The 13,729-nt window shown below is 40.0% G+C and overlaps 1 protein-coding gene across 1 annotated transcript in view; it reads left to right on the top strand.

Moving 5' to 3' along the window:
- Positions 1-9,232: 9,232 nt before the first annotated feature.
- emx3 (empty spiracles homeobox 3) overlaps positions 9,233-13,729 on the top strand; it is a 41,923-nt gene continuing 37,426 nt past the window's right edge. Inside the window, exon 1 of the mRNA XM_033618411.2 lies at positions 9,233-9,894. Coding sequence (XP_033474302.2) covers positions 9,498-9,894 — 397 coding nt within the window. The 5' untranslated portion in view covers positions 9,233-9,497. The remainder of the gene's footprint in view (positions 9,895-13,729) is intronic.

Raw genomic sequence — 13,729 nt, 5'->3', positions numbered from 1 at the left:
CGTCCGTAGTGATCCAAGTGTCCTGAAGCCCCGACATAAAAAGTTGTTTAGAAAAACCTCATTTGAACTCTGTTTTTAGCCTCATTGTAGCCTGTAGCTCTGACTGCCTCTCTGGGCACCGCGCTCACGTGTGCACACTTGCACGAGACCGTGAGACATGGGCACCGCCTTCATGTGTGTTCACGTGAGCTCGGTGCACAGAGAGGCAGGATTAGGTGGAGTTGTGTTGCTACCTCCTCTCCCCTTGGATCTCTGCAAGTGATGTGAGGACTCTAAAACTTCACCTGAGCCTCCCTCGGCATATGGGTGAGTAGATAATGGCTGAATTTACATTTCTGGGTGCACTATCCCTTTAAAGTACCACAGTGTAAAAATACTCCACTGTGAGTAAAAGTACTCATCATAGAGAGTGGCCTTTTTAGAGTACGACGACATGATGTCTCATAAAAGTGAATTATTGTTGCAGACAAACAAACATGTCGGCAGCATCTTATTGTTGTTGCTTATTACAACTAGACTTTATGCTGTTGGGTCATTTAATCTCCAACAATGCATCATGTTCTAAAAACGTAGTAAGTGAAACTGTGTTGGAGCAAAAATATGAATGAATAATAAAATGTGTCATATACTGGACGTATAAAGAGTCAGTGAATGAAAATACTGTGTTGTACCTAAGTATAGTTAAATGTAGTAAATGTATTCAGTCCACTGCTGGTGAAGAGGAGGTGAGATGAGAAAGATGAAGAGCATGAGTCTGGAGAAGATCACAAAGAGACTTAAAACATCCTGCTGATTGTGTATTCATCATCATCATCAGTGTGTGTATCTGATTTCAGATTACTGAATATAAATCAGATTATTTTGCTCATTTTAAATTAAAACTGACAAACATCTGAACACATTCATCGTCTGTAACGAGTTCATCTGATGTGATTGATCAGGACTGTGATTCGATCAGACTGAACTTAAGGAGGCCTGAAAACTTAAAATCATCACATTCTAATTCAGAATTTATTTCTGAGCAGAAAAATGTGATCTGACCTTTTATCAGCTCAGACAGTGTTCTCTCTCTTTGTGTTTAGAGTTGTGGCTGAATTTTCAACAGTCAAATGAAGATATTGATTTCTGTGTATGAAGCAGCAGCTGCAGTCAGTCAGTGTGATACACCAGCGTGGCCTGCAGAGGGCAGCACAGGACAGTGTAGCTGGATTGAACCTGTGACCTTTACAGCACAGGACATCCTGCGGGTTCCTCTGATGGACACATCTCTGCCATCAGCTGTCTCTGAGGTTTGACTTGGGACCTCCTGACACTGGTCTCAGGTCAGTGAACTCTGATTTTTACTTTTTCTTCAGCTTGATGTGATCAGGAACTGAAGGTGATGACATGTGATGTATAAATAGATTAAATTTAAAGAAGATAAAATTATTAATTCTTTGTTTATCTTGAGAGAAATGAGACAGCGGGAGAACAAGAAGAGGAAAGAGGGTTTTTGTGTCAAACAAATGTGTGAAACATTCACAAACTGCAGCGTCATGTTTCTGTTCAGGTGTTAAAGTCACACTATTATTATTATTATTATTATTATTATTATTATTATTATTATCATCATTTCACTGCATGTTTATATATTTAAAAAGACAACAACAATAATTATTAGTTTTATCACACGTCCACTGTGAGAGAAATTTAAATCTGTAATTTGCCTGCAGGGGGCGCTGCAGTTCAGCAGTAATCAGTATCACACTGAGGAGAGGAACAGCTGATTAGAGTCATTTAAGTACTTTACATCAGTCAGTCAGTTAATTAATTTATGTGTCACACGAAGTCATAAAATATGATCTCAGTTAAACGCAGCTGTCAGTTTGTGTATTTGAATACTGCAGTAATGATAAATAAATGTGTTAGGATGAGGTCGTCATGTAGGATGTGTGTGTCCTGCAGGTAGAAGCTCCTGAACACAACCTAAACATCTGTGATGTCACTCGTCCTCTGACTGACGCTCCTTCGTCTCTTTCATCCCTCTGTTTCTATCACTGCTGCTCATTCATGCGTTCATCACTCTGCTCTGTGCTTCAGGTGTTTCCAGGTGGCTGTGAAGTGCCATGGGAACACTGTGACATGACAGCAGAGGCTGTGACCCATGGCTAACACACTCACACACACACACACACACACACACACACACACTGACAGAGGTCTGAGGTTTTGTCTCAGCCTGTCAGACGCTCACTGACACTCTGATCCTTTCACATCCGCTCAGCTCGTCTCTGACTGCAGCTCCGAGCTGTTGGGCCTCCACATTAACACTCCGGGTCACAACGCTCTCTGTTTATCGACCTGTGAGGCCACGTGATGTCACACTGAGAGCGTCGGCCGCTAACACCTCTGTGAGGGAGGAGGAAGTACTCAGGTCTTTTACTTCAGTAACAGTAGCAGTACGACAGGGTGCAAATACTCTGAAGTCCTGCATTCAAAATTACACTCAACTAAAAGTATCAGAGTCACAGTATACTTAGGGACTGTTCTGTATCTATCAGAGGAGGGTGGCTGCGGTCTGACCCTCCCTGAAGCTACAGATATTTTACCTTGAGTCTCTCTGAGTGACGGGAGGGTAATACGTGACCCTTAGTGACCAGTGTGTCTTTAACCTCTGGAGTTTATCACCTGCTCAGGCTGCTTTCACACTTTCTGTAGGTCACCTCCTGTAGCTGTAATCAGCACAGGTGTGTGCTTTCATATTATTTTACCTGTTCATTCATTAGCGTCGCGGCTCTGAGACAAACTAACTTTTGGGCTGTGATATTTTCTGTTGAGCGTGACATCACCTAATATTTCGTTTCATCTCGTTTCGTCTCAGTTATCTCAGCTGTTTGTTCGGTAACAACTCTGTCAAACACATCTCTGACTTTCTTTGAATGAGTCACAGTTATGTTATCACTAACCCTCCACCATAAATGAGTTATTAGATTTTTAAAACTTAAACTTTGATGTTTGAAACTTAAAAGTTGAAGATGAAATCCTGGAGTTACAAAAGCTCTCAGTTTTTCACTCTTGTTGTGTGAACTGTTTATTTCTAGCAGAATATGAAGAGACATAGAATAACGTGATTTTGATGAAATGTCACTATTTGAAGTGTGTTTGTGTCTGACCTCTGACCTCTGACCTCTGACCAAGGACCGTTGGAAATTTGAAAATCCATCAATACTTCCTGTTTACAGTTTGTGTCTGTGATCAATAGAGTCATTTTGGGGCAATAACAAAACATAAAGGATTGTTTTCTTTAATAATCTCCTGTGAAATAAATAAATACCAAATACAACCATTTATAGTTTTATGGCCCTCCTCTGAGCTGCCGAGCCGTTTTCTCCACAGACCGCCATTATAAAAGAGACGTGTGTTAAACTGTTGAGTCCTCCACCTGCAAACAAGATCAGTTATCACTCTTTCTATTCTATTTTTTTCCCATAAAGGTTTTTATATTTGTAAAAGTTTCCTCAAGTCGAGAAAAGAAATCTAAAAAGCAGTGATGCTGAGCAGGAGCTCACAGGTGGAGCCAGCAGGAGAAACACTACTGAGCATGCTCAGTGGAGGTTAAAAAGAGGAGAAGTCACAGCATCATATTACGTGATATTGTTGGGCTACGACATATGTGACATGCAAACTGGCAAAATTGTGCCTGAACATAACCACACGTTCACCGCAGCGCTGCTGACACATAAAGAAACAATCAGTGCCAATATTTATTATGATGATCGGGTCAACCTGTCTCAGGTCATTAAATAGTGGCGCCTGGGCAGTGAAAAAAAAAGCCGTCCTTTAACGTCGGCATGATACACGGCCTGTCAGTGCTTGGTGGCATCAGAGGGAAATGCAGTGGGACATGAATGAAAGCAAAAGCAATGAAAATCCGAGTAGGGCGAGTGGGAGGGGTCAAACAACCACCGACTTTCACCCAGGGGGCCGGTGTTCACTTCTGTAAGACTGTAAAGCCAAACCCTGTTCTTTATTCCAAAACCCAACCACGTGTGTGTGTTGTTGAAGGAAAAACATCAGTTGGTGGTGTTGTACTGACGTAGTGCTTTTATTTTGAAAGAGACTGTATGCAAACTGTACATTTCCTGTGAAAACAGAAGTGTATTTTGAAAACAGACAATGCATGTAACAGGCTGAAGTTGACACGGCGTCCCAGAACGTCAACAACCAACACACCCAGGGTACCTTGGACGTCATATGTGGACGTGGAAAGTCCATGACCAAACGTGGACATGTGACGAGGTCACAGTGAGGACGTGTGGTGATTATGACAAACACGTCACACACTTGACTCCTCACAGATACTGTAGGTTACAGGAAGTAGTGAATGAGTTTAAGAAGATTTAAAGAGACATAAACTGAAAGCTCTACGTGCTGTTTATCCGTCACACAGTTTGAAATCTTGAAACTCTTTGTTCGTGCTGTTTCTGCAGAAACCTGAAACCTGCCGAACCTTAGCCGCGTCCGACCCTCCTGCAGCTGCTCCTCCTCGCCCCAATTAAATCTCCATCTTTTATTTTACCCAGGAGAACGCTCCGAGGTGACGTCCATCGGCTGGACTACTGTATCATCACTGTGACCGTTTCGCCACGACGTCGCTCGTGCTCCACTTTCCCCCCTTTACATTTTTAAGTGCCCTTTTCACGTGGAACATAAAGAGAAGAGATTAGAAGTGGAAAAAAGAAATTTGCAGCTATTTCCTGTTAATATCGTCCCCTTGTTGGCTCTAATGAGAGGAGTCGCCCCTTCACTTTCAAGAGGGCTTAGCAGCAGTTAGCTGGCTCCAGGCTGCGGGGACAATAATCACATTTTAACTCAGCCTCACACCCCGAGTACGCACAATAACTCACACCACTTAATTCCCTCTTTCAGAGCTGCGATAAAACGCCACAGGCTAAATTAATAGATGCTAATGGCCGCCTTCAATCAAAGCTGAGCGGGATCCAAATCTGCCAGTAAGGCCTATTAATTAACATGTGGAGGGGGCGGAGGGGGGGCGCGGCGGGACGGGCAGGAAGAAGGGGCTCGGCGGTTCACACGGGCCTCCGCAGGGCAGCCCATTCAGGGTGGAGGCAGGGGGCCTTTGTGCAGCGTCCCGGGCCACAATTAGAGGCTCCTGAATGAGCTGGCATTTGTCCCCCAGGTCCCAAAGCTGCACAGGAAGCACCGAGGCCGGGCTGCGAGGGTCCAAATGTTGTCTGATCAGACGACACAGGAACACGACCTGAACGTGAAACCTGATTCTCTTCCTCTGTCACAAAGTTACAGACATTAAATCTGTTTTTGTAAAACTTTGAAACACCTTAATGTTTTATTCACACAACAAAGAGCCAATCAGAGTCGAGCCTGTAACCTGCGTCACACCTGTTGACAGCCAGATGATAGATCGAGTTTAACGCCGGAATATTTAAAGTTATTGTTGACTTTTTAGATATATAAACATGTAATGAAATAACAAAGTGATTGTAGCGCCTGAACTGAAACATTAAAGACATGAAGCACGCTGTAATAAAACACAGTATGTCAGTGTTTCACACATTTGTTGAGCGATGTGTGACACTTAACTTCCTCTTCTCCACTTTCTCATTTTCTCTCAAGATAAACAAATAATTTATTTTCTCACTTCTTTTTCCTTTTTTAAATTTAATCTGTTTATAGTTATCCTCATTTTATTATTATTGTTGAACATTGTTTTTATTTATCTATTTTACTTTAATCTATTTACTATCACTACTATTATTGTTATTACTCTGAAGTTGTTAAAAAAGCCGTCCTTTCACACCGGCATTATACGTGGCTGGTGATGTTGGGGAAACGCAGCGGGACAACAACGTAGGTTCACGTAGGCCGGTGTTCACTTCCTGTAAGATTGTAAAGCCAAACCCTGTTCTTTATTCCTAAACCCAACCACATGTGTGTGTTGTTGAAGGAAAAAAAATGTCAATTCACATTGTTGTACAGACGTAGTGCTTTTATTTTGAAAGAGACTGTATCAAACTGTACATTTCCTGTGAAAACAGAAGTGTATTTTGAAAACAGACAATGCATGTAACAGGCTGAAGTTGACACGGCGTCCCAGAACGTCAACAACCAACACACCCAGGGTACCTTGGACGTCATATGTGGACGTGGAAAGTCCATGACCAAACGTGGACATGTGACGAGGTCACAGTGAGGATGATGATGGTGATTTATCCACAGAGGACTCTTTGTCTCTAAAACAAACAGACCAGCTGATTTAAACCAGTAAAAACACTGAATTAAAAAGTTTCATGTTAAAAGTCTGTGTCTGGCTCATCACAGATGAGCTGCTGACTACAGTAGCTGATATGAACACATGAATGTCTCTATCTAGAGTCAGTGTTTGGTTTGTCCATTCTGGGCTACTGTACACAACATGGCGGTGCAACATGGTGATCTGTGTAGACGAGGACCTGCTCCCTGTGTAGATATAAACAGCTCGTTCTGAGGGAACAGAAACAACCATTCTGGTTTTCAGCTGATTAAAGGAAACACACTGATTATATATTCTACAAACTGGAGCTTTATATCGTCTGAATATTTGTTCTGTGTGTGGAGGAGCTGCAGCTGCACGTCACTGTGTCACTGTGTGTGTTTAGATTAAAGACAGTTAAAGAAGAATGAAATAATATGTTGAATATTTGAACAGTTAATTGTTCATCAGTGATTCAACTGTTAAACGTTTGTGTGAAAGTAAAACGCTTCATCTTTTTATGAAAAGATCAGAGGACGATAAAAGGACTTCCTTTAACTGTGTGTGTGTGTGTGTGTGTGTGTGTGTGTGTGTGTGTGTGTGTGTGTGTCTGCTGAGCGACAGGTCAATTGACACAGAACAACAGAGTTGACCCCGGGGGTCAAAGGTCAGAGGACACCTCCCTCTTTTCTCTGGTTAATCACCGCGAGACGTTTCCAGCTCTCAGCTGACAGTCAGCACGCACACACACACACACACACACCTGCTGACATGATCATATTTAGTCTGGCGTCACTACTTTACCTGAGTATTTCTTCTTCATGTAACTTTATACTTATATAATTATACGATTAAAGATGAAACTTCCTGACAGAAAATAAAATCATTAAAATGATTTCTACTTTTATCAGCTGCAACATTAAACTGATGACCATCAACAGTCAGCCCAACAATAAGATAAACTTTATTCTGCACACTGAGAACTTTTACTTTAAGTTTAATTTAAGTTTTTTGTTTTGAAATAAAACAATAAAACATCTGATGAATTCTTCCAGCGCCAATCGACACGTCTGCAGTGAGTCACACTCTGTCAGTCATTACAGATATTAATCAACACATTCTCAAATGTGTTGCCGTATCAAACTACAAACTTTATTAATCATAATTTAACAAGTTTCAGCCGTAACATCTGATCAGGCTTTGTCCACATTTGTGTCGGGATCGGCTGCAGGCTGACTCGGCAGAGATGGCAGCCATCTTGTTTTTACATGGATTAGTGTGTTGTGGTCTTTCTGCCACTAGAGGGCACACAAAGTGTCCACGATCGAGGACAACAGGTGTGAGTAGTCTGGGGCCGTTTGGTAAACGTTGTGGTAAACAACCGGAACCAGGGCGAGAGAGACAGGATCCAGAATTCGATGGATGCGCCTTTCTGTCAAAATAAAAGCACCAAGCTAATAAAAATGCGGTGAAACTTTTTAATTTAAAGAATATAATTTACAAGAAAAGCCCCAAGCCATTAAGTTAACTTTTTCTTTTACTGTATTTAACTGTATTACAAGTTATTGTCTATTTCAGTTGTCTGTTTTATTTAATAGGCACTTGATCCTAGTTTTGTACATTATACCTGTAGTTTGTTAATGCATTTTTCACTAAAGTTTGGGGCAGTGGGGGCGGAAGAGAGAGGAAAACTGCGTGATGCTCGCCATGTAGCATGCTCTATCAACAACAACAACAACAACAACCACAGCAACAACAATATGGCATCACCAACATCGCTGCCTGATAATGTTACACCTGTCAAATAGGTGAGGGAGGATGTGACGAGACGATGGTGCGCCAGAATTTAAAGTTTTACTTTGGTGAATTTGGTGAATTCCGAATCCGCTCTCTGGACCGGAACCAGAATTCAGAGTGAATGGAAACCAGGCTGGTGACGCGAGGCTATGTCTGAGTGAAGCACGATGAAGTGTGATGTCAGTTAACTCATATGTGACGTCATCATGTGAGGAGGCGCGCTCTCAGGAGGTTATAAACAGGAGGGTTATATCAGTGTGACCACAGCACATCTGTCTCAGATAATATCAGTGTGTCTCATCAGTCAGACTGATCCTTAAAGGAAAGAGAACAGACGAGTTATTGTTGGTTACACAAATGTTTTATTACTTTATTGAAACACATTTTGTTAATAAGTTTGTGTTAAGTAAAATAAATCTGAGATCTACGCTGCAGCTCGTCTTGAAACCATTGCTGAAGCTGTTTTTTACAAAATGCAAGTTTTTGTAAAACAGGGTGAAAAAGTTTCCTTTTCAAAATATTAAAGTTGAGATTCTTTTGTCCAGTTATATTTTATTTTTTAATTTTGTAGATAATCAAATGTACACGGGATGATGAACATGAATTATAACATCACAGTATATCACTGCAACTCTGATTATAAAGACATGATTTAATATTTATGTTCAATTCATGAAATAAATAAATAAAATAAAAATAAAGTACAAAAATAGTTCATTAATTAATTCTTATTTTCAACAGTGTGTAAATTATATTAATGATAATATTACAGGACATTATATGAATATTATAATAATATTATGGGATGTTTCTGATGATTGTTGATGATGCAGGCCTTCATCAGTGACATCATCATCATTATCCTGATGACCTCATCATGTTCTTCATCTTCATCACTGTCAGTCATCATCACTGCTAACATCCCTCCTCCTCCTCTTCATCCACTTGACTAACAAAATGGCTGTCTGAGAGGTTGCCTCTGCGCATGCTCAGCGCACCTCTGCCAGGGAGGGCAGGGCAGGTATCTCTCGCAGCTCGAGCCCGTGTGACTGACAGACCCTCCCGGCTCGGCTTCAGACTGCAGCGCGCGGCGGCACGAGGCGCGAGGACACACCGACTGCTGAGAGCCCCGCGGCCCCGCCGCTCACCGGAGGACCCGCCCCGCTCTGACCGGACACTTTAACGGGACTTTGTTGGGTTTGATCCGCCGCACGCGGAGCGCAGGGCGCAGAGCGCAGAGCGCAGAGCGCGCGCAGACACCGCCCCGGACACAGGTGAGAGGAAGCAGGTCCAGGTGCAGCAGTCAGGATCAGCTGAGGAGAGTCATGGCTCTCTGGAGCGAACTGAGACTGTGAGCTCTCCCAGTCCGAGCAACTGGACTAACTGGACGGTCACATCTTCATCATCTTCCTCCTCCTCCTCCTCCTCGCTCAGCTGCAGGTGCTCCACGATGTTTCACCACAGCAACAACAAGAAGTGTTTCACCATCGAGTCTCTGGTGGGGAAGGAGGCGAGCAGCGGCGGCGGCTCCGGTGAGGAGCCCATCCGGCCCACGGCGCTCCGCTTCCCGGAGTCCCTGCACCCCTCCGCCGCTGCCGCCGCCGCCGCCGCCGCCGCCGCCGGGGTGTTCGGCTCGTGCTTCCAGGGGAGCAGCGGGAGGACTTTGTACTCTGCCGGGCCGGACATGGTGCTCCAGGAGCCCGGGACGCACGCGCACAGCCCCGGCGGGCTGCCGCTGCACCCGCTGCAGATCCCCCCGCAGAGCTTCTTCAGCCCGCAGCACCGGGACGCGCTCAGCTTCTACCCGTGGGTGCTGCGGAGCCGCTACCTGGGACACCGCTTCCAAGGTGGGACACTTTATTCTGTCAGGCAGCAGAGGTCAGAGGTTAAATGAAAACACACACACACACACGGTGCCTCTATCAGATATTGATCTGTCCCGATATTATCAATATTTACAGATTGATTTGATTTAATCAGCGAGTCTGTGTGTGTGTGTGTGTGTGTGTGTGTGTGTGTGTGAGACAGTATATCAGACAGGACATTAATGTTTTTGTTATTATTATTTACCTTCATACAGACTGCTGTTATTATTATTATTATTATTGTTATTGTTATTATTGATGATGTGTAAATGTTTTCTCTAATTTAATTTAAATGTTTAATAATCACTGATGTGTATAATATTCATATCAGCAGAGAGAAGTAATTAATAACAGTATGTGAGAGTCAGTTTGAGTCAGTCTGCAGAGTAAATACTGATCGATAATCGATGGTGTTATTGGTCAGTTATTGGAGGAATTTGCCGACACAGATTCAGTGTGACAGGAAATAAGATTAATTTGTTTTCTGGAGGTTAAAATTTCCGTTTAGTATTTTGATTAATTTTACACTCAGACTCTTCGTGTTGCTGATTGTTTCTGACATTTAATCAATAATCAATAATAATCAGTGATCATATTGAAACGTGATTCTTCGCTGGTTTTTCTGTTTGCTCAAAGATTTAGTTTCATCCGGTGACTCACTGAGGAAATAACTAACAACACACACACACACACACACACACACACACACACACCACCCACTGAGCACGAGTCATTTTAAACAATTATCAGATCTTATATAAGGATTTATTTTTATCGTCTCGTGCTCCAGTTTTTATTTTACGGAGGCTCGTGTTTGATTTTGACTGCAGCGCACGTGACCTGTGACCGGAAACAGAACAGGCTGATGTGTCTGTGGTTTTATTGTAATAATAATAATAATAATAATAATAATAATTATAAACGCATCGTGTTTGTTTTGAATCTAAAACTATGGAAACAGCAGCTCTGACGTCACATGTGTCCTCTCAGCACACTGAACTATTTTATTATATTAATTATAAAATAACTTTGAACAAATGAATCGAAACTTTAAACGTGAAACTCGGAACTGATTTTCTTCTGATGATTTAAAAACCTGTTTTAATGTTTGTCCTGAATTTAACGGATTTGTTCTTTTTCTAGTTTTGAAACTTGACAGTAAATTCAGAGTTTATCTGTAAAGAAGCAAATTAAACATGAAACAGTTTATTTCTCTGTCACATGTTTAACAGAATATTACAGGAGCTCGTTTGAGTCATAAAGAGTCAGTTTGTTTAAACAGCGTGAATCACTGTCAGAGATATTAAGCTTAATTTACAATGATCGAATTATCAGTTTTAACTTATTATTGTTATTATTATTATTATTATTATTATTAGCTGTAACTGAACCTGAGACACGTCACAGAGTCTCAGTCAGGTGGGTTTTAACTTCCGGGCCTTTAACAAAATTAAATTACAGGAATTAAAAGCGTCCTGATTCTGTTTTCTTTTTCTTTTAAATAAATTTAATATTCATGATGAAACCCATCTGACGGATTCATGAAGACAAAAATCATCCTGATGATGTCACGGAGAAAAAACAGCTGATATTAAAATCAAATATTTGTTTTTCTTTTCACGGATTTTTGAGCCTCGTCGAGCGGAAACAGCTGTTTGTGTCCGAAGTTTGATTTATTATAAGTTTTATTATTTATGATCAGGTGATGAAACAAAGTGAAGCCTCGAGGTTTGAACGTCAGAGCGGCGGAAGTCAAAGAAGAGAAAAGTTTCGTCTTTTTGTTTTTTACAGATTCAAAATTCAGATTCAGACAAAAAGAAATAATCAGAAATAAATCAGAAACAATCGATCCGGAGTTTCTCAACATGTGGGAGGCGACCCGGCGGAGAGCGGCTCTGTGACTGTAAATGATTCAACTGTAAAATACAACAATAAAACAAATAACAGACTGTGAGGAAGTTAAAACTATAAAAATAATAATGTTCTTACATATATTAGAATATAGACATAATTAAAAATAATAAGTCATTTTAAAATAAAACAAATTAAATAATTGAATGAAAAAAAGACGCAGACAATATTTGTTTATATGCGTAAAATTAATGAATTAAATAAATAATTAAACATATAAAGTAAAACAAAATAAACAATTATTTCAAATTGATCAAAGAACTGAAATTATATCATAATATAATATATTTTTAATGATTTAATATTTAAATCATTTTGTTCTTTTTAATTTAGAGTAGAAAAAATCTGATGAAAACCGAAGAGAATTTAATTTTCAGGCTTCAGCTCTGATTCAAAATCAGCTCAACACACTTTAATATTTATTATTAAATTAAACAGAAGAAAAAAAAACTGAAGGTTTATTTCTGATATTTTTATTTTCCTGCAGAGCAGAAAGTTTTTCTTCATCTTTAACCCTTTAACATCCGGGTTCTCTTCCTCATTAAAGACTCTGATTAAAGATCATATAATTTATTCTTATTAACTGTATATTATATTAACTGTGTGTCGACATCACAACTTTTCACTGAAGCTGAATTAAATGATTTAAACTTCATCTTTTCACGTCAAACACAAACACTTGCACCTGCTGCTTCGTGTCAACAGTTTGGGATCTTTAGAAACCAGAATAATAAAGTTGTAACAAAGTTGAGCTTCAGTTCACTTCTTCTCTTCTGACCTCTGACCTCTGACCTCTGAGGCTGTGATGTCACCGGTTTATCCTGCAGGTGACCTCACAGCGCACGCTCAGATTTAGCTTTTCAATCTGCAGCACGAGCGACCTGAAATATGTCCTGTAGTGTTCCTGCTGATGTGTTCATGTGATATAATAATAATAATATTAATGATAATAATAATGATAATGATGCAGCTGCTCAGTGAAGAGTCTGAGACACATTTTAAGGCCTGTTAGAATCAGTTTATTTTACATTTATCTTTTAAAATGAATTTTTATCTTTCTGATGAATTTAATTAATTTATTTAAACTTTGGTGCAGTTTTTATTCAGACTTTATTTTGCCATCAGTCAGTTTGAACTCCGCAGTTCATTAAATGTTTCTGTTAATTTAAGGTGAAACAATTATAAACACCTGAATGAGACTCTCAGAGTGACGTCACTGTGACTCACCTGCCTTTAGTTGTAAATATGACTCAGTTCAAACAAACTTTATTGACACAATGTACAAACCGTTTGGTGCAGCTCGCTGTCAATCAGTACATCAATCAATAATCCTTCTCCTGGTTTTAACCCCTCGTTGTTCGTGTCTGATTGTAACAAACAGTTTTTTCATTATTGATTAATCTGCAGATTTTATCAATCAATCTTTTTTAAATTCTTTGTTGAATTAACTGAAGTCAGAATCAGCTGATTGAGGGTCAGTTTTAATTTAATGGCTGTTTTAGTTTCACACGAATATTGAATCAGTTTCGTCAGTCAGCATTTATTTATATATATATGTATATATATTTGCCTCTTAAAAACAAAAATATAACTTTCTAATAATTAAATAACAATGAAAATATCACACGTTTCCTCTTGGATAAAAGTGTTTCAGATTTTTGGTGTTTCTTAGAATTTTATCATGAGTTTAAATCTGTTTCTGTCTCAGGGCTGAAAACAGGACGTTTTATTATCTCATTAAATAAACTGATGATAAATATTAGTTTATTATAAAAATAATTATTATAATGATGATAATAATAAACTGCTTGATAAACATTTATTTCAGTGTTCAGACACATTTTTATTTATCAGATTTCACTGCGACTCTTCTTCAGTCGATTATTTACAGGAAGACAATTAATTC

Source organism: Epinephelus lanceolatus, chromosome 7 (assembly GCF_041903045.1).
Source record: "Epinephelus lanceolatus isolate andai-2023 chromosome 7, ASM4190304v1, whole genome shotgun sequence".
In the NCBI taxonomy this organism is placed as follows: domain Eukaryota; kingdom Metazoa; phylum Chordata; class Actinopteri; order Perciformes; family Serranidae; genus Epinephelus; species Epinephelus lanceolatus.
The sequence above is the reverse complement of the archived record's forward strand: the minus strand, read 5'-3'. Positions and strand labels throughout refer to the sequence as shown.